Below are 25,201 nucleotides of genomic sequence, written 5' to 3'. Positions count from 1 at the left end.
CCCCCCAACACTCCCAGCACTCCAGCTGAGAGGAGGCTGTGCCTGATGTGTCCATGGGAGGGGTCTCCATTTCCCATGGGGTTCCCCAGGATGGGCGGGTGGCAGGGCAGTGCATTGGGAGCCTTGCAGAACACATGGTGTTCGAGGAGTTAGTGATCTCGAACAGGCCATGCCTGCTCTGTTGGGCCTTGTGCTTAGGGCTGGAGCAGCCCACATGTTAACATGAGAAGCTGCAGTGTGGGAACCTGCCCCATGCCTGCTTGTGCCGCACACTGAGGTATGTTATGACAGAGATAACACTCTACCCAGTCAGGAAACTTTCAGTTAGCCGCACAGCTTGTTAACAATCTGTGATTTATGTGATATTTTGGGGAAAGGTAAACTCTAGGTGCATCAAGGGGTGGAAGGTAGCGATCCTGACCTGGAGACCACTGCACATGGAGGAGTTAGTGGTCCACATAACAGCTCACCTGAGTAGGCGCAGGCCTGTGCTGTGCTGCACGTATCCCTTGGCTGCAGAATAACCTCAAATAGGTCGTTGTAACACAGGAGCACGTGGGCAGCTCCCACTTGGTACTGGCTAATACTCCCCCTGCCTGGCCTTGCCTGTATCTAAAGGTGCACCAAGAACTTCTCACACAAACATCCTTTCTGTTTGACAGTGAGAAGGATGAGCAGGGTTGGCTGGAGTTAGAGGAAGCCTGTGGAGTGCAGATTGAAGACAGACAGAAGAAGGTGGGGAGAGAAAGGGAGGCAGAAAGGGGAAGAAGCGTTGACAGAAGTGAATATAATGGAAATGAGAGTTAAACGAAGAGGGAGGCAAGGAGGAGTGGGGTGGCAAGGAGAGAAAGCAGGGCAAATAAACTCACAGAGTCTGAGAAGAGGAGGAAGGGAAGGCTAGGAAGCAGAGGAGGTAATGAGTGGAAAGGGATCATCCTGCCTTGTGCAGCACCAACAAGGAGGAAAGCAGGTCCCTTTTGTGCAGGAGGAGTTTGCGCTCAGCTCCCTCAGCAGCCTAGCCACTGTGTTTCACTCTCAGCACAGTAATACATGCCCGAGTCATTGAGAAAGGCACGCTCTATCAAGAGGGTCACGCTGTCTCCTTGTATCTCACTGCTGCTGAAACGGCTGCGGAATTCCTCCTCAACGTTTGCTTTAGTACCTTGTATTGCAGAAGCCACTAGGATCAGCCTGGAGTCCTTCCCCAAAGGCACCTTATACCAGTACATAACTGTGTTGGAGGGTTTCTTCTCGGAACAGCTCAGATTCGTGGACTGGCCTTCTCGTATCACTGTGTCTGGGGACTGTTCCAGAGCCAACACTGGAAGGGAAAAGGAGGAGCATTGAGGAAGAGGAAAAACGGAAAAACGTGAACTAGGCACCATGGGTTGGTGGAGAAGAGGATAAGGAACAGGACGGGCTAGGGAGCAGTGGAAGGGATGGGACAGCTCTTCAGATCAGCAGGTGAGTTTCCAGTCTCTCTCCAATAGGCAAGAAACATTCCTGGGCAGTTTGTGTTCAAAAAAGGAACCATCTGGGGGCTGTGCACAGGAGAAAAAATAGACAGCCATTGCAGGGGATTGAGGGATTCCTGCCCACCTCATTCATTGCCCATCCTTGGCGCAGGAAGCCTCGGGGAATGGAGCACTGTCAGCAACTGGGTACACAGCTGGGACAGCAGCAGTGGAATCGATGTAGGTGCTCAGGGGTGAGCTGAGTTCACTTACCCACAGGGGCCAGCATGGCCACAAAGAACCAGCAGGGAACCATGGGGGAAAAGGCCCTGTCCTTTCAGGGACCTGCCTTTTGTAGCTGCCCAGAGATGTGTGAAGAGCAAGCACTGAATGAGGAGGAGACATATCGGGGTTGGGCAGGACATGAAATGTGAGAAAGGATTGGCTGGCTGGGAACACTGGGGAATGACGCACACAATCACAGGAAAGTATAAACCCTGCAGAGGTGCGGGAGGGGAGAAGGGGGTTGCAGAGACAGGACTATGCTGAGGTTGCATGTGAGTCTGAGTGTGTGCAGGGCAGAGGAATGCTGAGAGGTCCCCTTCTTCTGAAGTCCTTGAGAGCTGGAGGGATGAGGTATGAAGGACACACCCAGGCCCCTTGCATTTTCCCGTGCATTTTACCTCTCTCCCCCAGCCATGGCTGGTTCTCTGGATTTTTTCCCCTGGCTGTGTGAGAGTTCTTTTTCTCTGTGCAGTACTGTGAACACAGCAGTTAACATCAGTGGGAGGCAGGACCGGGAAAGACACCACAACAGCCCAAGCGTTCTGCCTGCTGAGGGCTCTCATGGGCTTTGCAGTGAAGCTCTTCCCCCGTCCCTTTCTCTGAATAGCAAAACAGTGCCTGCAGCTTCCAGCCGCTCTCCTGCAGGCAACTGTTTCTCCCAGCGTGCATAGTTTCTCTTACTCTCTGCAGCAGAGTTGGGAATGTTTGTGAACATCACAAAGGAAAAAGAGTGGGACGGGGGTCTCGGCTACCCCGTGCTATCCCTAGCCATAACACCTCTCATCCTGGGACTAGGAGGGGCAGGAGCCCCTTTCCTAGCTGCTTTCCGCAGCCCTCTGTCCTCCAGAGAGGGACTGCAGGGGCAGGAGGTGCTCAGTGTCCCGAGCCTTTGCCCACTCCAGCCAGGCCGGTCACGAACATGTCTGAGCACTGGAAGAGCTCCAGGCTGGTGTGGTAATCACTGTGATGGAGACAGGAGGTATACAAGGGGTCAGTGAGTGTGGGTGGGTGTGAGCAGGGGTCCCTCCAGCCCTGGTCCAGCAGAGCTGGTGAGAGGGGTAGGAGAGGAAGGTAAACACCTGTGAAGAGCCCAGGGACAGTCAATGCACTGGCATGGCAAGGAAGAAAGAATCGAGTGTGGCCCAGAGCGGGAGGCAAGGGGGAGAAGAGCTGCTGAGAGCTGGGGCCAGGGTGGCCTCTCCCTCCACCTTCCTTCCTGACAGGCAGTAGCCCAGGTTCTTCCAGAGACGGCTTCTCCCTGGGACCTGGGGCCTAGCTGGGGAGCCCTGGGTGTCTCAGCCTGGTGCTGCCTCTGGGGCAAGGGCTTCTGGCAGCTCTGCTTCAGGAGCACACTTTTTCTGTCAGATTGGAGGCGCGCTCAGGGACTGAGACCATCTGTGTCGTTGCCCCCTTTGCCCTGGGAATCAACCTGTCCAAGATGGTTTCCTTTTCTGGCAGGACTGAGCTTGTCCTCCAGAGGCAGGGGTTGCCGCTGGGATGCAGCCGGTGAGACCACCAGGGTCTTGAAAGCAGCTGTACAGTGCGACTTCATGCTCTACCAGTGACACCTCTCTGCTGCTCTGCTCACAGGCTCACCAGGTTCAGGTGAGCATCCTCTCATGCATCCACCGGCCTCCTCTCCGCAGCGCCCTCAGGTGTTTCTTCTCAGAAGGACATCCACATGGCCTCTCCTGAATGGGGCAAATTCAGCACAGGCTAGCTGGGGAACGCGGTGGGCGCAGGGATGAACAGCTGGGGGAGTGGCAAGGGCGACAGGAACCCAGGCAACAAATGACAGAGGTCTCCACCATGCTGAGCCCTGCTGGCAGCGCCTTTCCCTCCTCATAGGAACTGTCGGACTCTGTGCCTGGAGCTCTACCTGGCGACAGGGAAGGAGAAGCAGGAGGAAATGGGCTAGGATCCCTGGTGGTACTTCTGCCTCATGGTGCTGGGAAGGAGAAGGCTGGCGGGGTGTCACCCAACTCGCTGTTTCTCTGAGGAAGAAAGCTCAGCAAAAGGCATGAGAAAAACTACGCAGGTACTCAGCAGGAGACGCTGGATCCACAGGTGGACATTGGTGTTGCACACTTGTGTCCATGACATTGGGGGTGGGCAGGGCAGTGTGAGGGCGCCTGAAATGTGAGCAAGTAGTTGGTTTCCTGGGATCAGTGGCAGATAACACTCACACGCAGCAGTGGGTCGTCTTAAGCCTGCACAGCTGTCTTTATGTGTATATGTCTGTGCGTGCAATCACAGGAACATGATGGGGCTGTACGGGAGCCTGAGTTCAAGGCAGTGCAGGGGGGATGCTGTGGAGTTTTCCTTTCTTCCTCCTGCATCAGCTGAGATGTCCAGAAAAGAGGGATTATGCAAAGGAGACAGAGATATGGGGCATGTTTTTTGCTTCTCTGTCCCACATCTGCCACTCCATTCCAGACTCTCCGAAACTTCACAGGCCCTGACCCTACAAGCCACAGTGTGGCATCATCTCTGCTCATCCCAATGCTGTTCATGCCATTCCCCCTGGCACAGAGCAGGCTGCTGACATAATGATCCTGGTGTCCGTTGTAGCTTGACAGAGGGGACTTGCAGAAATGCACCTTTCTCCTCCAAAGAGAGATCTGAAGGGAGAAAAAAATTCCCTTGGCCTTACACTGGGAGTGAGAATGATTATTTGGGGGTAAGGGTAGTGGGAAGAACCTGGGTAGGAATTGCCCCTCAAGGACACAGAACAAGGTTAAATCTAATGCCTGCCTCCTCCTTGAGGGTCATTTGTGGTAGAACAGGACACTTTCTTTCCCTCACATAGATCGCATCCACTTCAAAACATCCAGTGCTCTTGATGGTACGTAACATAAAAAGCAGTGTGCTGATGGAAAGACCTGCACAGTTTGACATGGTCAGCATATCCGTCTACTTTATGAAAGTGAAGTGAAGCAGCAAGAGGAATGCTTGCTGGGACACACACTCAGAGCACTGAAGCCTTGTTTCATCAAGACACAGCCACATCCACTCATCCGCATCCTTCCAAGACAACTCTGTCCTTGGGCCGATGTGTCCATTTTCCCTAGAAGCTTTCTTGTTCTTTGCCAGACTCACATTTAAACAGCCTGGCTCAGTGCTCTGGAGGTACTGTGATACACAGTTTTACAAGCATAGTGCTCTATGGTTCTGTTTATGAGTGAAAGGATGAGGAGGAACTTGAAAGCACCTGTTCAAAAGCTCTGTTGCTTCTGGGTTCTTCACAGGTGAAAGATATGCCGGAGAAAACTATGTGTGCTAACAGACTTCCAGCCTTGCATGGAAACATCTCCTGTGCGCAAAGTGCCATCTGAGCCAATGCATAGGATCTGCTCCTGTGGGTTTTGGTGCTCATACTTGCCTGTAGCTCCCTGGATGGCTGAAAGCAAATATGTGAGCTGGAGGAAAGAACTTGTGTCACTGCTCACCATTTTGTCCCTGCTGGAAGGGCAGGTGATCCATGGCATTGTATGAGTGATGGAAGGGGGAGCAGAGGGGAATGGAAGAAGAGAGAGGGTGGTGTTTTGCGAGGAGGTCAGAAGGAGGCAGGGCACTGAAGCAGACACTTTGGATCTGCCATGTGGAAGAGTTGGTCCTTGCCTGGAGACTGACTAGGACGTTGTGTGCTGTGCTTGCGGCACCACAGAAGGAGGCCTAGCCGTCCCAAATCCCACCTTTGTAGGGGTGGAGAAACTGCCTGGTCTGTTTCTTTTGCTGATGTGCCTACTCTTGGACACAGGGAGGGCTGGTGGCCCCTGCGCTCCTCCTCAGGGTATGTCACTAAGCCCAAAGTAATTTAGGAGCCTCTTCCATGGCTTAGGAGCCTAGGGCTCGAGTCAAACCTCTTGTGCTCCCAGGACGTCACTTAGGAGAGCAAAGCCAACAACCTGTCCCATAACAGTAGCTTCTGTGCTACTCAGGGGTTTAGCCACCGAGTGTCTGAGAACAGCACCACAGAGGGTGTCTGGCTTTACTGCTTACACCTGGAGTCCCCACAGAGGGGATCCAAGGAGCCGTCATGCCCAATATAGGGACACCAAGTCCTAGCTCCATGTATCCCTGGGGACTGGCTCTATGTAATCTGGTTCATATCATTCAGAGGGTGGGTCTGGGGAAAGGTCAACATCCTCCATATCCTAGGAAGGATGGAGCACACACACACCCACCCCCATACCCCTCCATCCCCACCCATCACCCTTTCGATTGCATGCAAGAACTTCCATGGGGGGAGTCCGAAAGCTTTCAGAATAATGGCGGAATCAGAAAGGTGACCGTGAGCAGCCAGAATGCAGCTGTGGCCCCTCTCCTCTCCTTGGCTTGGGGGTGGGAGGTGGTGGTGAGAGACCTGCTTTGCTCCCTGTGTTCCTCTTCAGAGTTTCTGTGTGCCGTGAACCCAGATTTCATATCCTCATCATGATGAGTAGCAAACAAACTTCCCCTTCCTCCCACCAGGCTGAGAGCTCTGCATAGGGTCATGAAGTGGGGCTAGGGCTTCTCTGCCAAGCCCAGGCGAAAACATACACAGCCCAGGGCAGTAGTGGGGCAAGTCTCTCTCTCTGGGGAATGTGCAAAGAGTAACGAACCTGGGGGCAGGGAGGGTACGGACCATAGACACAGAAGGACCAGGGAGGTGGAGAGGGAGGTCTCCTCCAGGACCTCACTCCCCTCTTCTCAGGGCAGGGCTGGGTCCAAAGTTGAGGACTGAGTTCCCTGAGAGGCAGTCTTGTGTTGCCACTGTGGCTGAGGGCAGAAAAATTAACCCCTAATACCTGCTATGCAAAATTGCACAAAAAGGTTTAGGCATCCTGAACCACGCCGTTTGCAGCCCTGTGATTCTCCCTCAGGGAAAAAGGTGGATGGTCTCTGTCTCAGGATTACTTCTGACTTCTCTCTTGGCAGGGATATGGGATTATTTCCCACTGGTATTATGAGAGAAATAGAATTACAATTATGGTTTTAATCACATTGCAATTACCTGCTTAATGCCGATGTGTAGCTTGGGAATAATCCTAAATGGGATTTCAGAGTTTTTTCCATTTGGTATTACAGGATTAATCCCCACTGAGTTTATGGGACTAACCTCAGGAGGGTTATGGTATTACTCCTCAACGGCATTACAGAATTCTTTTCATTGGGGTAATAGGATTAATCCCCAAAGAACTATGGGATCACTTCCTCAGGGGATTATGGGATTAATCCCCAAGTGGATTATGACCGCTCCTTCTCTGGGGAAGCTGTCTGCGCCCTATAACCTGGAGACAGGAGTGCAGAGCAGTCAGTTCCCAGGCTGGACCTGTGTGGGCAGAGGTTTGGGCTGATTGATAGCTGAACATTGGCCCTGGGCAGTGGCATAGAGTGGCCCCCGCTTCACACTGGCAGAGGGTGACATTGCTTTGTCTTCCCAGGGCAAAGGCAGGTTCAACAGCAGGATCGTGGTCAACAATGCTTTGAATGGCCAGGATGTAAGTGGGATGTGGGAGAAACCCCAGGCCTTGGCTCCACCTCCTGCCTCAGGCAGGGCATCCATCCCACCCTGACCAAGGGACAAAGGGAAGTGGGGGCAGGGGCAGCCAGGCTGTGTTGGTCCGGTCCAGAGAGGTCCAGGTAGAGTGGAGGGAAGTCCCAATGGCTGAAAGGGAGATGAGCAGTTCTGTGTGATGGAGTAAGGAGCACTGGACGTTCAGTCACGTCTTGAGGACACTCATATTGGACAAAGCCTGGGGCCCTGATCTAAGACTGGAATCCTGTGTGATGGAACGCCACTGAATCTCTTTGAAATCACTGACTGGAATCCTGTGTGATGGAACGCCACAGAATCTCTTTGAAATCACAAAGGCTTTTTAAGAACCCCAGAACTGGTTTCAGCAAAGGTGTTTACCTGTAACACCTGAACCATGAAATGGTCTGCATAGGGAAGAGGGACGGAGGGCATCTTTCTTCCACAGAGAGTAACTTTCTATCCCCTTCTTCCTGTTGCCAGACAGGGTTAACACACATTTGTCTTTCTTGGCAGGACTTTAATGGAGAACCAGCAGTCTATATGAGTACCACAAAGACCCTCTCATCCAACATTCCCCCATTCTTCTTGAAAGCTGTACCGCACTGGGGAATACAACAAAGGCTCACAGAGGTACTTGGTGGGGTGGTATCCAAAGGTTTCCAGTCTGCCCTCCGCTCAGGTAAAGGTTGGCTCTAGAATTGGAGCAGGTCTCTCAGGGCCTGGACCAGGGCAGTTTGGAAGGCTTCCCCAGATGCAAACCACTCCTTCGAGTACCAGGCCCTGCCCCAGGGCTGCCTCACTCCTCTGGCAAAGGATTTGTCCCTCTGCCTCAGCAGAATTTCCCCATCCCAGCTTGTGCCCATCACCTTTCAGTCCCTTCCTGGGCACCTCCAAGAATAGTCTGTCTCTGACCCGTCCTCAGCTTCCTCCGGGGAATGAGAGGCTGCAACTAACGGTCCCCTGCCTTCTTGTCTTCTAGCCAGACAAACCCAGAACCCTCAACCTCTCCCTGCCTGCCCTGTCCTCCAGTGCTTACCATCTCCAAGACCCCTGATAGACTTTGCCTTGTCCTGGGGACGCAACATGGTTCCAGTCCACAGCTGTGGTTCCCCAGTGTGGAACAGGGTGGCGGAACGATCCCCCTCCTAGCCCTGAGACCTCCATTCTGGCTAGCAGAGCCAAAGGTATGGTGGGTTATTGCTACAGAGCACTTGTGGCTTGGGGCTCCTCACCTACAGGGCCATGCTCCATCCCCAGATACCATTGAGATGTGGGCTACATCGCCTACATCAGAGCATTCAGGTCACAGGGTAGCTGTGGGAGCACTTGACTCAGTGACCACCTGTGGAAAACCATGAGAACAGTGAAGTTCCCAGCTGTTCCCTTTTGCTGTGATTGTGCTTTATAAAACCCTTGCCCAGGTGATGCTGTGTGGTGTGTGATGCTAGTAGGGCACTTCCCGTTGGGTTTAGTAGGACAAGCGCTTCTCCTGGGTGGCTTGATTCCCCAGAGTCTGGTGGGACAAGCATGCACATAGAAGTGCTCAGTGGCATGGTCCTGCTGGCACTCTGGAACTCAGAGCCCCTTTGGCAGCGTGCTGAGCCCCAGGTTACCGGTGAGGCACCTGTACTCTTGGAAACTGCAGTGTGAGCAATCGCAGGAGACCCTTGGAGCTCATAGACACACAAGCACACGCAGGAGTGCTCAGTTCTGGGATCCCGTGCCAGATTCATCTTCAGGTTGGCCTTGGCTTTCCAGCTGGTGGAGAAGGAAAGGGCTCTGTGAGCTATTCCACATCCTACTTAGCCATGAGTTAGTGTAACAGGCTAAAAGGGAGAAGTGGAAGAGGATGAAGGGGACAGGAGGGGGACAGATGTGAGAGAGGACAGAGCAGAAAGGGGAAGGGGACAGAGAGAAAGAGAGTAGAGGAGGAAAGGGAGAGGCAGTCTATGGATGGCAGAGAAATGAGGCAAGGCAGTGAGTAAAAGAAGAAAGGAGGGCCAAAAGGTGATTCAGAGATGGGAAAGAACAGGAAGGAAATTGGAGACCAGGCAGAAGACCGATAGATGATACTACCACTTTCCTTAATTAGGCAGAGCTGGAGGGCAAGAGGAGAAAATGGGGTGCTGTCAAATGCAGGGCTCTGTGTGTGTGCTGGGGGCAGATCCCTGTATGCATGGAAAGGTTTGTGCTATGCTGCTCCAGCTTTTGCATCACTGTGGGACTTGCTCAGCACAGAAATATGTGCCTGAGTCATTGAGTAGGGCATGAGCTATCTTCACAGATAAGTGGTTGCCCTTAGTCCCATTACTCTGGAAGTGGTTTCTGAATTCCTTCTCAAACTCTGCCACTCCACCTTCCACTGAGTATACAACCAACTGCAGAGTGGCATCCTTCCCCATGGGCAGCTTGTACCAGTACATGGCGTAGAATAAATTCCCCTTTTGGGAACAGTTGAGAGTCACAGAGTCTCCGACTTGGACAACTGTGTCTGGCGATTGCTGAAGGGGCTGGCCTGGAAAGAGAAGGGAAGACATGTGAGGAGTGAAACGCACTGAAGGGGACACAAAAACACATCCTTGAAGTATGACGTGGGGTGGGGTGGGGTGTCATAAGGATGTGGGCAAGCTATGGGACACTGTCCCATTTCTCTGACAGACACGTAGGAGAAAAAAACCCCACAAAGCAGCTTCAAATACAATTGCAAATTTGTTATGAAAAATAATGACTTCAGTACTCTCAATCGAAGTACTAAAATGGGACAGAAAAAACCCCTTTGTAGATCTGTAGAGTTTTTGGAGATAAGAGGTTGAGGAAAAGCTCACCTCATTCACTGCCTACCCTCCCACTGGAAGCTTTGGGGAATGGGGCACTGCCAACAGCTGGGCACACAGCTGAGGCAGCAGCAGCGGCTCCAGTGCAGCTGTTCAAGCAGAAGGGAAGCTCACTTACCCACAGGGGCCAGGATGGCCACAAGGAGCCAGTGGAGAACCATGGAGAAAGGCCACCTCCTTCCAGCAACCTGCCCGAGAGATGTGCGAAGAGGAAAGGTTGAGACAGGAAGAGACACGTCTCTTTGCAGCTGGGCAGGGCAGTGAGAGGGAGCCTGAGATGTAAGAAGCCAGTTGGCTGGCTGGGAACAGTGGGGAATGACACCTGCATGCAGGCGTGAGGTGCGTGTACCCTGCTCCACTGACTTCCTGCCATGTGTGAGTATGTGTGGGGGAGATAAATGTTATCACAGGAGCATGATGGTGCCCTGTGGCAGCCTGAGTGTGTGCACGGCACAGGGATGCACAAAGGGGCACCAAATGAAGGGAAGAGAAAGAGAGCTCAGGAATGCAGCTTTGTGTCTGTGCTCCTCAGCTGAGCCTCCTCTCTAGACACCCTCGCACCCGCAGACTCCCAACCCTGCGAGCTGCAATGTGGAATCTTCTCTGCTTCTCCCAGTGCTGCTCGTCATGTTGCCCAGGTATGGGAAAGGCTGCTGACCTGTCATCCTGGTGTCTGTTGTAGCATGACAGAGAGGAGTTCTCTAACTGTTCTCCTCTTCCTCCAAAGGGAGATCTCAAGCAGAGGAAAGGCTGCTTTTGGCTCCGCACTGGGACTGCCTCTTGGGAGACTGCACCACAGAGTGATTTCTGAGAAGGGTATTCACTGTTTGAGCGGTGGGCTCAGCAATGCACGCAGTGGAAGGCTGGCCCATACCAGAGAGCGCACGATCCAGCTGCTCGAGGGTGTCATGGGCTTTGCAGTGAAGTTGTTCCTCTGTGTCCTTTTAGCAGGGGGGTGCAGCGACGCCTCCAGCTCCCAGGCCCTCTGTTGCAAGTCCAAGTGTGTCCTGTTGCATTCATTTCCACAAACCGCCTACCGGAGATTCAGGCATGACCCCGGATTCCTCAGAAGGAAAGGGAGAAACGAACAAAGACGGTGGGCTAAATTGTGCAGGCAACAGGAGGAACACCCCCCCCAACACTCCCAGCACTCCAGCTGAGAGGAGGCTGTGCCTGATGTGTCCATGGGAGGGGTCTCCATTTCCCATGGGGTTCCCCAGGATGGGCGGGTGGCAGGGCAGTGCATTGGGAGCCTTGCAGAACACATGGTGTTCGAGGAGTTAGTGATCTCGAACAGGCCATGCCTGCTCTGTTGGGCCTTGTGCTTAGGGCTGGAGCAGCCCACATGTTAACATGAGAAGCTGCAGTGTGGGAACCTGCCCCATGCCTGCTTGTGCCGCACACTGAGGTATGTTATGACAGAGATAACACTCTACCCAGTCAGGAAACTTTCAGTTAGCCGCACAGCTTGTTAACAATCTGTGATTTATGTGATATTTTGGGGAAAGGTAAACTCTAGGTGCATCAAGGGGTGGAAGGTAGCGATCCTGACCTGGAGACCACTGCACATGGAGGAGTTAGTGGTCCACATAACAGCTCACCTGAGTAGGCGCAGGCCTGTGCTGTGCTGCACGTATCCCTTGGCTGCAGAATAACCTCAAATAGGTCGTTGTAACACAGGAGCACGTGGGCAGCTCCCACTTGGTACTGGCTAATACTCCCCCTGCCTGGCCTTGCCTGTATCTAAAGGTGCACCAAGAACTTCTCACACAAACATCCTTTCTGTTTGACAGTGAGAAGGATGAGCAGGGTTGGCTGGAGTTAGAGGAAGCCTGTGGAGTGCAGATTGAAGACAGACAGAAGAAGGTGGGGAGAGAAAGGGAGGCAGAAAGGGGAAGAAGCGTTGACAGAAGTGAATATAATGGAAATGAGAGTTAAACGAAGAGGGAGGCAAGGAGGAGTGGGGTGGCAAGGAGAGAAAGCAGGGCAAATAAACTCACAGAGGCTGAGAAGAGGAGGAAGGGAAGGCTAGGAAGCAGAGGAGGTAATGAGTGGAAAGGGATCATCCTGCCTTGTGCAGCACCAACAAGGAGGAAAGCAGGTCCCTTTTGTGCAGGAGGAGTTTGCGCTCAGCTCCCTCAGCAGCCTAGCCACTGTGTTTCACTCTCAGCACAGTAATACATGCCCGAGTCATTGAGAAAGGCACGCTCTATCAAGAGGGTCACGCTGTCTCCTTGTATCTCACTGCTGCTGAAACGGCTGCGGAATTCCTCCTCAACGTTTGCTTTAGTACCTTCTATTGCAGAAGCCACTAGGATCAGCCTGGAGTCCTTCCCCAAAGGCAGCTTGTACCAGTACATAGCTATGTTGGAGGATTTCTTCTCGGAACAGCTCAGATTCGTGGACTGGCCTTCTCGTATCACTGTGTCTGGGGACTGTTCCAGAGCCAACACTGGAAGGGAAAAGGAGGAGCATTGAGGAAGAGGAAAAACGGAAAAACGTGAACTAGGCACCATGGGTTGGTGGAGAAGAGGATAAGGAACAGGACGGGCTAGGGAGCAGTGGAAGGGATGGGACAGCTCTTCAGATCAGCAGGTGAGTTTCCAGTCTCTCTCCAATAGGCAAGAAACATTCCTGGGCAGTTTGTGTTCAAAAAAGGAACCATCTGGGGGCTGTGCACAGGAGAAAAAATAGACAGCCATTGCAGGGGATTGAGGGATTCCTGCCCACCTCATTCATTGCCCATCCTTGGCGCAGGAAGCCTCGGGGAATGGAGCACTGTCAGCAACTGGGTACACAGCTGGGACAGCAGCAGTGGAATCGATGTAGGTGCTCAGGGGTGAGCTGAGTTCACTTACCCACAGGGGCCAGCATGGCCACAAAGAACCAGCAGGGAACCATGGGGGAAAAGGCCCTGTCCTTTCAGGGACCTGCCTTTTGTAGCTGCCCAGAGATGTGTGAAGAGCAAGCACTGAATGAGGAGGAGACATATCGGGGTTGGGCAGGACATGAAATGTGAGAAAGGATTGGCTGGCTGGGAACACTGGGGAATGACGCACACAATCACAGGAAAGTATAAACCCTGCAGAGGTGCGGGAGGGGAGAAGGGGGTTGCAGAGACAGGACTATGCTGAGGTTGCATGTGAGTCTGAGTGTGTGCAGGGCAGAGGAATGCTGAGAGGTCCCCTTCTTCTGAAGTCCTTGAGAGCTGGAGGGATGAGGTATGAAGGACACACCCAGGCCCCTTGCATTTTCCCGTGCATTTTACCTCTCTCCCCCAGCCATGGCTGGTTCTCTGGATTTTTTCCCCTGGCTGTGTGAGAGTTCTTTTTCTCTGTGCAGTACTGTGAACACAGCAGTTAACATCAGTGGGAGGCAGGACCGGGAAAGACACCACAACAGCCCAAGCGTTCTGCCTGCTGAGGGCTCTCATGGGCTTTGCAGTGAAGCTCTTCCCCCGTCCCTTTCTCTGAATAGCAAAACAGTGCCTGCAGCTTCCAGCCGCTCTCCTGCAGGCAACTGTTTCTCCCAGCGTGCATAGTTTCTCTTACTCTCTGCAGCAGAGTTGGGAATGTTTGTGAACATCACAAAGGAAAAAGAGTGGGACGGGGGTCTCGGCTACCCCGTGCTATCCCTAGCCATAACACCTCTCATCCTGGGACTAGGAGGGGCAGGAGCCCCTTTCCTAGCTGCTTTCCGCAGCCCTCTGTCCTCCAGAGAGGGACTGCAGGGGCAGGAGGTGCTCAGTGTCCCGAGCCTTTGCCCACTCCAGCCAGGCCGGTCACGAACATGTCTGAGCACTGGAAGAGCTCCAGGCTGGTGTGGTAATCACTGTGATGGAGACAGGAGGTATACAAGGGGTCAGTGAGTGTGGGTGGGTGTGAGCAGGGGTCCCTCCAGCCCTGGTCCAGCAGAGCTGGTGAGAGGGGTAGGAGAGGAAGGTAAACACCTGTGAAGAGCCCAGGGACAGTCAATGCACTGGCATGGCAAGGAAGAAAGAATCGAGTGTGGCCCAGAGCGGGAGGCAAGGGGGAGAAGAGCTGCTGAGAGCTGGGGCCAGGGTGGCCTCTCCCTCCACCTTCCTTCCTGACAGGCAGTAGCCCAGGTTCTTCCAGAGACGGCTTCTCCCTGGGACCTGGGGCCTAGCTGGGGAGCCCTGGGTGTCTCAGCCTGGTGCTGCCTCTGGGGCAAGGGCTTCTGGCAGCTCTGCTTCAGGAGCACACTTTTTCTGTCAGATTGGAGGCGCGCTCAGGGACTGAGACCATCTGTGTCGTTGCCCCCTTTGCCCTGGGAATCAACCTGTCCAAGATGGTTTCCTTTTCTGGCAGGACTGAGCTTGTCCTCCAGAGGCAGGGGTTGCCGCTGGGATGCAGCCGGTGAGACCACCAGGGTCTTGAAAGCAGCTGTACAGTGCGACTTCATGCTCTACCAGTGACACCTCTCTGCTGCTCTGCTCACAGGCTCACCAGGTTCAGGTGAGCATCCTCTCATGCATCCACCGGCCTCCTCTCCGCAGCGCCCTCAGGTGTTTCTTCTCAGAAGGACATCCACATGGCCTCTCCTGAATGGGGCAAATTCAGCACAGGCTAGCTGGGGAACGCGGTGGGCGCAGGGATGAACAGCTGGGGGAGTGGCAAGGGCGACAGGAACCCAGGCAACAAATGACAGAGGTCTCCACCATGCTGAGCCCTGCTGGCAGCGCCTTTCCCTCCTCATAGGAACTGTCAGACTCTGTGCCTGGAGCTCTACCTGGCGACAGGGAAGGAGAAGCAGGAGGAAATGGGCTAGGATCCCTGGTGGTACTTCTGCCTCATGGTGCTGGGAAGGAGAAGGCTGGCGGGGTGTCACCCAACTCGCTGTTTCTCTGAGGAAGAAAGCTCAGCAAAAGGCATGAGAAAAACTACGCAGGTACTCAGCAGGAGACGCTGGATCCACAGGTGGACATTGGTGTTGCACACTTGTGTGCCAGAGAGCATCGCCCTCTCACCACACCTACAGCATGAACTGGAGCACTCCTGACCAGGCCTATGCATCACAATCCATGAAGGATTTCTCAGCTTCTGACCTTGGTGGCCTGTGAAAATACACCTGAGCATCGGCTTCCCCCAGGACTTCCACTATCCAGCTATTCAGCAGCACTGGAGATAAAGAAGAGTAGGAAAGTCAGGGCAGCCCCTCTTGTCTTGAGGCAAGCAGCAGGGAATGCAGTGGGTAGGCCAGACCAGATGCTAGGAAACAGTGGAGGTCCCAGCAATCCCTTCTGAAACTTCTCCAGCTATTTCTCGTCCTGGTCCTCCTCCTGGTCACCAGGGCCATCCCATGGCTCACCTGGGATATCTCCTGCTGTGGGTGGGGACAACTCACAGTTTAGCTCCTGTTGCCTCCATCACCCCTTTAAACCATAGACCCCAATGCCTGCCAATACAGGGCAGGTGGGGAGACTGCCCCTGCATTTGGCTCAAGGTAATTCCTGGGTTGCCTCCTCCTGGAGGTTTGTGATCTTGATAAGCCCATGTCCTAGATAGCTGGGGTTGTGGTTTGCAAGCTTGTGACTCCCACAAAGTTCCCAGCAAATTCAAATGTAGAAATTGTGCATCAGCCCTCCTCACCCCCTTTAAGTTGGTCTGTTCTCTGTGGTCACCATTAGTAGCCTTGGTTTCCCATCTGTGGTTCTCCACAAACCCAGAGCCTCACAGCTCCATGCTGAAGGGAGTGGGGAGCTACCCACGGAGAAGGCAGAGGCCTGAGTTTGTCTTTTGGGGATGAGAAATGGGGAGGAACTGCCATAAATGGGATGCATCCCTGCTTGAGCCATGGCTGTTTCAGCTGTGCACATGGAAAATCCTCAGATAAGTTGCATCTACCCCTCCTTTCCATTGACCCCAGGAGAACTGGCCTCCTGTGTCCCCCAAGTTTATTTACTTCATGCTGCAGTGAAGTGGCTATTTTTCTTCTTTTCTCTGAGGATTTTGTGGATCTGGGAGTGGGAAGGACTGCCTTAATGCTGGCTTTCTCAGCCTACTTCTGGGAAGCCAGGCATATCTGCAGATTAGAGCCAGGGTAGTGGCCCAGACACCTTTTATTCCTCGGAGGGCAGTGGATTTGGGGAGTTAGAGCAAGGCATGCCTGGATGTTGGTCTCCCTGAGGGGGAGGGGGTTTACAGCCAGATGAATGAAAAGCCTCCCACAAGCACTTCTGGGGAAAGGGTTGGGGGGTGGCTTTTAATGTACCCATGGTATTGATGTGGCAGGTGAGCATACATCCCCCTCTTGGCTGGGGGATCTTATGTGGACGCCTGCTGAGCCAGGGCTGGAAGCCCCTCTGCACACTTTGGTGGAGCTGGGTGCAGACTGGAGACATGAGGGCAGTCGTGACATGGACACAGAGCGGCAGAGAGTCCTGCTCTTTCAGCAGTTAACGGTGCTACCGCGTGGTCAAAATCTCAAGTGCACCCGTCCAACCGTGCATTCTCTTTCCTGGGGTTTGTTTATGGGACAAATAAACTGCTCAGCACTAGATGAGAAGGTTGTCTGCACTCCACCTCAAATCAGGTGCATCACCTCTCCATCGGGAAAGAAGTATGGGGCTGGGTATAAAAGGAACAGTAACTCCAACGTCTGGATTCTTTTTGGCTCTGGGCATGGAGCAGATAACCACAGCGATACAGAAAGGGAAGGAGGTGCTGAGAAGCCAGATACCTGGGTCCTGTTCTCAGCTTTCATGCAGAGAGATTTCATTTTTGGCTGTTAATCACTATTGTCTTTGGCATGACAATGTAGGACCAGGGTGATGTCCACAGCAGGGGACTCTGCCCCAGGAGACATCTTTGGGTGTCAGCAAAACACCCTCCCTACTTATAAGACAGGCACAATTATCACAAAAGCAAGACCTTTAATTCCTCACACATGAGGCTTTAATCCCTCCAGTACAGCTTGGGCACCCAGGCTGCTCCCCCGGTTCCCTCACTTCTATTCCACTAAACCCTGGAATCTCCTCATAGAAGGGAAGAGGACCCCAGCATTCAGGCACTTGGTCCCCTTTGACCCCCTCTGCCTGTAGGATGTGCATAGTGCCCCAGAGAGCCACAGGAGTGAGACTCCCTCTCCCCTGGGCATCATATGTGGCCATCCAGTGCTAACGAGGTTCTCCTCCACACTGGCCCTAGTAAGACTATTCCCTGTGATGATGATTCTCTCCCCTTATCCCTCCACTGCCCAATACCTGAGATCTCCAGGGTTCCTGGTTTCCAGCTGAATGAATCTCAATCCCAGGCCCTGGACACATTGTCAATCACTCCCTGATGCAGCAGGCGAGCGAGAGGAAAACAATTACAGGGTAATCATGTTTGGGGTAGGGGAGACATGGACAAATGGGGACACAAACGCACATGGATGTGTATACACACACACCACTGCACATGCTTACTGTTGGGTTCACACCAGGGCATGCACAAACACACACATACTCGTATGTACTCACAGTTTCACACACACTCATTCCATGTGTACACCCACAAACCACATTGAACACACTCCCTGTACACACACCCCCTGATGTGATCACACACCATTATACGCACACCGTTTCTCACACATAGACACAGCCACACAACCCCATGGTCGCACATACTGACCTTGTGCACGCACGTGCGCACGCACACGCAGAGAGGCACAAACCTCATGGCTTACATATACAACGCCTGCTGGACCTCTGTGAAGTGCCTAGCACGTTAGGCAAGGGCCCTGCTCAGGTCCACCCACCCTATGGGTGGACAGGAGCAGCCCGGTGCAGACATCTGGTCAAAGTTCCGGTTCCCATCAGCTCTGCTCAGAGCCAAACATGGAGGGGAGACTCTTGGCCCTGTGTCTCCTCTTCCTCCTTCTCCTCCTCCTCTTCCTCTGGTCAGAGGGCACATCTACCCAGCATGGTAGGGGAACACAGAAATCCCCTGTGAATAACAGTGTCAACATGATCAAGTCTGTGTCCCATCCTGTGGGCTCATGGACCTAGCAGATCAAGTACATGGCCCTCCCTATAGGCAGGCATCTGGCCTCCTCGTCCTTTCCTACTACCTGCCTGGCACAGAGGTGAGAACACAGGCATTCTGGCTCCCAGCTTCATCCCAGCTCCTTCTTCTGTTCTCCCCTCCTTGGAGGGTCACCAATGTCTCTCTTTCACCTGCAGGGAGCCTGGAGGAAGCTGAGAAGGTGTTGGTTCTGCTGATTCTGCTGCGAGAGGCACCGCGGGGACTGTAGGCTCTGCTGTGAAAAGGGGGATGTGTCCAAGACTTCACTGCAATTCCCCATTTGACCACTACACTCCACCACCCCCCAGTGACTCTGGCTCAGCCATGGCCCCTCCACTGAGAATCAGGGCAGTGGAGTTCCTCCACTGGGAAACAGGGAATCACAAAGGGAATCAAAGCTTATCAATCATCACAATAAAGCCAAAGTTCTTGGAGTCCTCCCAGCAGGGTGAATTTCTGACTGGCTCTAATCACTCACTACTGCTGGCAAGTGGAGGGGCAGAATGCCCGAGTTCTCTCTCCACTTGGGTTTAGGTACCTCGATGCCTCACTTCTTACCCCAGCTTCAGGAGGAGTGACAGAACTCGAGGCTGAGGAGATGGAACAAGGTAGGAGTCAGTGCTCTCACACTTGCCCTGGCCCCATGCCTCGCTGCCTGTGGGACTTCAGTTCAGCTCTGGAATGGGGCAGTCACCCCTGTGGAATAGGAAGCCCTTCATGTTCTCATGCACTGTGGTTCATGCTTTGTCTGGGGTTGCAGCAGCTCTGTCCATGCCTGGCAGGAGCTGAATCATGGTGAACACTACAAGGCCCTACACCCTCTACTTCAGGAAGATCCTACTCTGGTCTTAAGTTTCCCCATGTGCACAAGTTGGAACAGTGGAAATCCCACTAGGGCACAGAGAAAAGTCCTTCCCTGGAGGACCCATAGCAGGACAACAGGAAGAGCCTCACTTATGAGCCACTGACTGGGGACTGTGGCAATTCATTGGCGTGGCCTTGAAGTCTCAGAGCCAAAAGCTTGCGTCCCTGAGAAACTGGAGAACGTGGATGAAGAGAAAACAAAGTTGAGGCAAAAGCAAAAGCGAGTGATAAGTGATAAGCCATGGCAGAGACTGGTGGTACCAAGAAACCTGGTGGGGATATATCAGGGCTTGGCTCAGACAGGGCTGAGGTGGCAGGATCTGGCTGTTCCTTGTAAATCCAGCCTCAGGTTCAGCATCCAGTAGAGCACCAACATGAAGGGCACAGGTACCCCAATCCGAGGAAAGAGCAACGGAGGAGCAAATTTGTGTTACGTTCCTGACTCTGTCTTCTGGTGCTGGGATGCATCATGGCAGCTTCTCAGGTAAGATGAGCTTTTCCCTAGGTACCATGGTGCCTGGGAATAGACACGGAGAGGGCAAGTGAGGTTTAGACTGGAGGCGGAGGTGTCTGTCTCACACAAACATCTAAGTAGTGGGGTTTGGGTTTTCAGGAAGACTCAGCCAAGGACTCGGCCAAACTTCTTTCAGAATACTGGCAGTATCAATAAGAACAGCAAAGATGATGACAGCTTCAGTGGCAATGGGGTCAGTAGCCGTGGACTCTGTGTGGACAGGACCTCCAGTACCCTTGGCTCAAGGGGAAATTAGGTTCCCCCCCCAAATGGGAAGCAACAATTTTCAGGAAGGGGAGGGTATAGAGCTATGGTGGGACTTCCACGGGTGGAGGCAGATGTCACAGCTCCCCAGCAATGAGGGAGTGTCCTGGTTTCAGCTGGGATAGAGTTAATTGTCTTCCTAGTAGCTGGTATGGTGCTATGTTTTGAGTTCAGTATGGAAGAATGTTGATAACACTGATGTTTTCAAGTTGTTGCTAAGTAGTGTTTAGTTTAAAGTCAAGGATTTTTCAGCTTCTCGAGCCCAGCCAGCAAGAAAGCTGTAGGGGCACAAGAAGTTGGCACAGGACAGAGCCAGGGCAGCTGACCCAAACTGGCCAACGGGGTATGCCGTACCATGGGACGGCACATCTAGTGTATAAACTGGGGGCAGCGGGGGTAGGGGATCGCCTCTCGGGGACTAACTGGGTGTCGATCGGTGGGTGGTGAGCAATTGCACTGTGTGTAATTTGTACATTCCAATCCTTTTATTATTATTGCTGTTGTCATTTCATTAGTGTTATCATTATCATTATTAGTTTCTTTTCTGTTCTATGAAACCGTTCTTATCTCAACCCACGAGTTTTACTTCTTTTCCCGATTTTCTCCCCCATCCCACTGGGTGGGGGGGAGTGAGTGAGCGAGCGGCTGCCTGGTGCCTAATTGCTGGCTGGGGTTAAACCACGACAGGGAGGCGAGCAGAAAACGTGCCAAAAGAGGTCAGAAACTGTTTTAAGAGACTCTAGTCTCTTAAAACAGAGGTTTTGGGGGAGATTGGAGCTCAGCCCATCAGCTCAGCTCACCCCGGGGGTGCGGGGCTGTGCGGAGGTGGCGGCTGCCGTCAGGTGAGGGTTTCCTCGGGCAGCGCGGGGCTGCGGATGTGTGCGGAGGCGGCGGGAGGCGAGGGAGGGCGAGCGGCTGGATGGGGCTAGGGGGGCCGGCGGGCAGGGGCCGGGCCTGGCCTGGCCGGGCCGGCGGACAGGGGCAGGGGCCGGGCCTGGCCGGGCCGGGCCGGGCCGAGCCGGCGGGCAGAGTCTGGGGCCGGGCCGGGCTGGGCGGCTCCGCGCCACCCTCCCGCGTCGGCGCGGTGGCGGGCGGCGAAGCCCCGTCGCCTTCGCAGCCGCGGTGAAGTGCGCGGATCTGGCCGCAGCGTCCTGCGTTCTTGGCCGGCGAGGGAAAAATCTTCGCCGGGCCGGGGCTGACGGGCCGGGGCTGCGGACGCGGCGGCCCTCCGGGCTCGTCAGTCAGGCGTCCGCCTGAGGCCGCGGGGCTTCCCGCCGCTCGGGAGCCGCGGCCGGGCCTGTCAGCGGCGCGGCCCCTGCCCGCGGCGGCGGAGAGGCGCTGGGGCGTCCCGGTCTCCGGCGCGGGCAGCGAGCGGAGGGGGGTGGCTCCGGGCAAAGGAGGTTTGCAAAGGCCGGCTGGGGACGAGCGTTGGCGCTCGGCAGACCCGCGGTGATGTGCTACGGCCCGGCGGCACCGAGGTGGAGGGAGGCTCTCGATGGAGGGAACGTGTTCCTGCGGCCGCAGGAACTTGTGGAGGTACCTACCGGCAGCAGTTGAGGAAGCGGTTTTTTTACTGTGTTTTTTTTTCCTGTCTCTTTTTTCCCCCTTCTTTCTATGCTTTTTACCAGTGCCCACGGCAATGACTTTTTTTGCCGCCACAATGTTAAGGTTTTTGCTGGAAAACATGTATGTTCTACAAAGCAATCTCTTGTGCCTTTCAATCTACAGAACTTGTGGACAAATGCGTAGGTCCACGCACACGTTCATGTTGTGATGAAGAGCGATCAGAAATTGTGGGACCGCTTCTAGGACTTGATGACTTTGTCCGTATCCTTTGATGGAGGTGTTTAAGGCCGTCCAGTTTATGCTCCAGCTCAATGATGTTACTGCTTTTGAGAGGTTTGAGTTCACCGGATAGGAGAGCCTTTTTTGTATGGATCAGTTGTCTTGTTCTGATTTTTTTTATTTTACAGGTAAAATCACAGCTCAGTGTGACATGGAATTAACTGGAAATAGTTTTATTTTTAAATTCGGGGCCTTATTTTCTTTGAAACTGGATTTTCAGATACAGTGGTAGAAGACGTTACAGAATTGTAAGTGTTGTTTCTGCCTCCTGTTCCTATTGAACATTTGGTTTCCTGGGGAAAAATACTGTGTAAGCTCTGTAAGCAAAGAGGTTTTATATTTTTGGAATACTTGCCAGCTGAAGGGTTTGTACCTTGGACTTAAACTGTAGAGGATGATCTGTTCAGGACATCCACGTCATAGAGTAGCTGTTGCGTGACTTATACTTGTAATCGGGTTCTTACTTTATAGCCTTAACTTTGCGTGGATTGTGTGTTGAACTTTCCAGTAGTTTGTTTGTTTTTACATTTTCTTAAGGTCTAGGCAAAGGTTTAGAAAGTTAGCAGACTTAAGGATAAGCATTTATTACTTTGTCCTGCCACATTGCTATTTGAAACCTGTTCTGAGTATTGGTGGTATTCAAGAAATTGCCGAGATTTAGAGGGTGAATCTGTATCTTTAGGTGTACTGAGCAGAAAAGTACAATGGATCTTTTTAGTTGCCAGATAGCTTTCTTTATCCAGGCGGTCAATTTGTCAAGATCGGGCTGCAGCGTGGCCAATTTATTTCTTAGTTCCAACAACTGCCATCTTAATGTAGAGATTTATTCTGTAATCAAAACTGGAATTGTTGTCCCTGGTTATGTGTGCTTACTTTTTTTTTTTTTTAATGCTGCTTCAGTGAGATTCCGTCTGAGGGCAGAAGAGTCACAAAGCTAGACCAGATTTTGCTAAATGGAAATAACATAGCACTGGTAAGTCATCATTGTTAAAATGCTGCATGCATTTATTTTCTGTACCTGTAAATCAATCAGTAACTGAGCTCAGCTACTTTAAGCTGAGCTTTCCAGACAATTCCATTACACAAGGTAATTTCAAGTAGCTTCTGGGGCATATGTGTATATGAATGATGCTGGAAAAGTGGTCTTGCTGTCTTGGTACATGTTACAGTTTAAAAAAAAAAAAAAAGAGCATGTCCCTAACTTTATTTTGGTGAATGTTTTTCTGGTCTTCAGGTGTGCAAGGGAATCACTGGCTTTGTTAAGCGCTCCGTAAGCTGGTTCATACAGTGGCTTTTAACTCACGAGTGTTTGCCTGCATAAGCGTGTAGGTGGAATGCATCTACATTTTATCCATTATTGTATGTATAGATGCGTTTGCAGCAGTTCGGCTGTTTACAAGCTTGTCAAGTCATTCGGCAGTTATGATTACCATGTGATGCCCAGAGAGCTGTACCTTTACGTGCTCTGAAAAAAATCTGGAGGTCTGTTGGCTTATACCAAATCAGAAGCACTATGATTTTTAGTTTATTATCTGCTGGTGTATGTAGGTCAGTACTGAAACAGTAATTAAATACTGTGATTATGCATCCCTAAGCTGAATTCTGCAACTTCCTAATACCACAAGAGCACACCTAGAATAGTTTTTTGTTTGTCGGCATAGATGGCTACAAAGTCAGGACTTCCTACATAAAAGCATTCCTAATTTTGTGGGAAGAGGAGAGGAAGACCAACTTGAGTCGAAATCAGCTCTGTGTGAACGAGGAACAATCTCCATTTTGCTGTCTTACCCACCTTGCACCTCCTCACTGTGTGTCTGAGCAAGTGCCATCTTGCCTTAATTTCTAAGCCTTTTTCTGCTTTGGTTATTGTTCTGCCTCCTTAAAGGATAGTGCATGTTCTGACTTCTTGTATGGGGTAAAATTACTACCATCCGGTTAAGCTGGTGGTATACTGCGCTTGAAGCAGAAGCTGGTGATGCTTAGAGTGCAAATTTTCAGCGAGACATAGATACATTTCTGTATCGGATCTTGTGCCTCTCTTGCGGACACATCTTCCCATGTCAGGAAGACTATGCTTTAGACTTTTTCTTACTTTGGTCCTGAAAGCAGCAAAGTTCTTCCTCTTTAGAAGTGCTCAGCTAACTATTAAGAATGGATCAGTAAAAGCAATGGTTATCCTCTTCTTTTTTCCCTTATTCATGTTTTTCCTTTTGTATTTCTTTTTCTGTTGTTCAGTTCTTTACTTTCTTCCCTGGAAAATGACTCCCTGCTGCCTGTAGAAGGGTTCAGGCTCTTTGTCAGTTTTTGAGCTCTGCTTACTGATAGAAGTTGGAAAGAGGAAACCAACTTCCCAGTACCGTGACAGTCTGGGGAGGAATCAGCAATTGGAGAAATTATTCACGAAAGGAAGGATGTTCTTTGTCCTTTTAAAAATGAGGTGTGGTGTTTCTAGATAGAATCATTTCCTTGAGGTGAATACCAAAGACAAAAAACAGAATGTTTGTTATCTAGGAACTCCTCTGTGTTTTGTTAAACATTCTTTGTGTTTTGGAGATTCTGTCCTGTGCTTCTCTGGCAATAACTGGCTTCCACTGTTGGGAGAGGAAGATAATATTGAATCGAAAAACCGCTTTTGTGGTCTACCAGTGAAGTCTCCATCTGCTAAATTGTTGTAAAGCAAGAACTGTCATGTATGGGTTTGTAAAACTCAGATCTATGGCACAAACACAAACTTGTCGTTGTCTTTTGTAGGTGGTTCCTGGAGGAGAAGGACCTGAAGTATAAATTGATAGAGTTGTCATCTGTGAAGACATGGTTTTTATATATATATGTGTGTGTGTGTGTGTGTATGTAATCTAAACAGAGCTTTTGGAGTAATGGTGTGGGTTGCTTGTTTGTTTTGTTTACAGACTCTTGGAATTGACATTTGCTAAAAGAGAAGGATTTCCCCTTCAGGAAAGGTGCATCACTAATGATAATGCTGGTTTTGTAAGTTGAAACCGTTACTTTCCTGTAAAGACACACTAATTTGTTCTGAATAAAAGCCTTTCTTTTTGTTCTCTTTGTGTTCTGTTACGTAAGTGCACGAGTGAGTTAGTTTTCCAACCGGTTGATGGAGTGGAAAAATAATAGTTACGTTCCAGTTGCTGTCGGTCTTCAGTTTTTCTACATCTGTTGCATTTGTTTATGGCTCAAGTCTATATAAAACCCAAATCGTGAGCCAAGAGATTGCTATTCTTTGCACTACAGGCAGATACTAAGCTGGATCATTTGTTTAAACCCTGCTTCAGGCTGTGTCGCCAGAAACCATATGGTAGAGTGCTGTAGAATTCTGAAAGCTCTTCAAAGTGGATGCATCTGTTTGATGCTCAGCAGCCGTTGGTTCTGCTGGCCTTGAGGTTCAGCGCTCTTGGACTTGTTTTGCTTGGCAGATGTACTCTCTTGTAGTAGAGGCATTGTAGTGGTATTTCTCGAGTGAGGACAGACAGACCAGACATCGTTCATGTCCAGGGGGCCGGGGCGGGAAGGTTGGTGTTCAAGCTTCTCATTCCTGTCAGCGGTGACTCCGCTTGCACCACTAAGTGGTGCTGTGT

At 51.9% G+C, this 25,201-nt stretch overlaps 1 long non-coding RNA gene and 2 gene segments (V, D, J or C); 1 reads left to right on the top strand and 2 right to left on the bottom strand.

Annotated features, from left to right (window-relative positions):
* Window positions 1–1,007: 1,007 nt before the first annotated feature.
* On the bottom strand, window positions 1,008–1,883 carry LOC126048825 (T cell receptor beta variable 14-like). The segment is given in 2 exon segments: window positions 1,008–1,321; window positions 1,728–1,883. Coding segments are annotated over 2 exon segments (357 nt in total).
* Window positions 1,884–9,238: 7,355 nt separating this feature from the next.
* On the bottom strand, window positions 9,239–10,332 carry LOC126048826 (T cell receptor alpha variable 5-like). The segment is given in 2 exon segments: window positions 9,239–9,775; window positions 10,213–10,332. Coding segments are annotated over 2 exon segments (345 nt in total).
* Window positions 10,333–21,082: 10,750 nt separating this feature from the next.
* LOC126048872 (uncharacterized) overlaps window positions 21,083–25,201 on the top strand; it is a 46,991-nt gene continuing 42,872 nt past the window's right edge. The window contains exons 1-5 of one of the 6 annotated variants that reach the window (XR_007509008.1): window positions 21,083–21,299; window positions 21,492–21,590; window positions 21,829–21,856; window positions 22,509–22,581; window positions 22,843–24,596. This is a non-coding gene — a long non-coding RNA (uncharacterized LOC126048872). Of the gene's footprint in view, window positions 21,300–21,491; window positions 21,857–22,508; window positions 22,582–22,842; window positions 24,597–25,201 lie in introns of all 6 variants that reach the window. The other 5 variants (XR_007509007.1, XR_007509006.1, XR_007509005.1 and 2 more) reach the window with 5 other exon arrangements.

This window comes from Accipiter gentilis, chromosome 21 (genome assembly GCF_929443795.1).
Source record: "Accipiter gentilis chromosome 21, bAccGen1.1, whole genome shotgun sequence".
Classification (NCBI taxonomy): Eukaryota; Metazoa; Chordata; class Aves; order Accipitriformes; family Accipitridae; genus Astur; species Astur gentilis.
This window is presented reverse-complemented; position numbering and strand designations above follow the sequence as displayed.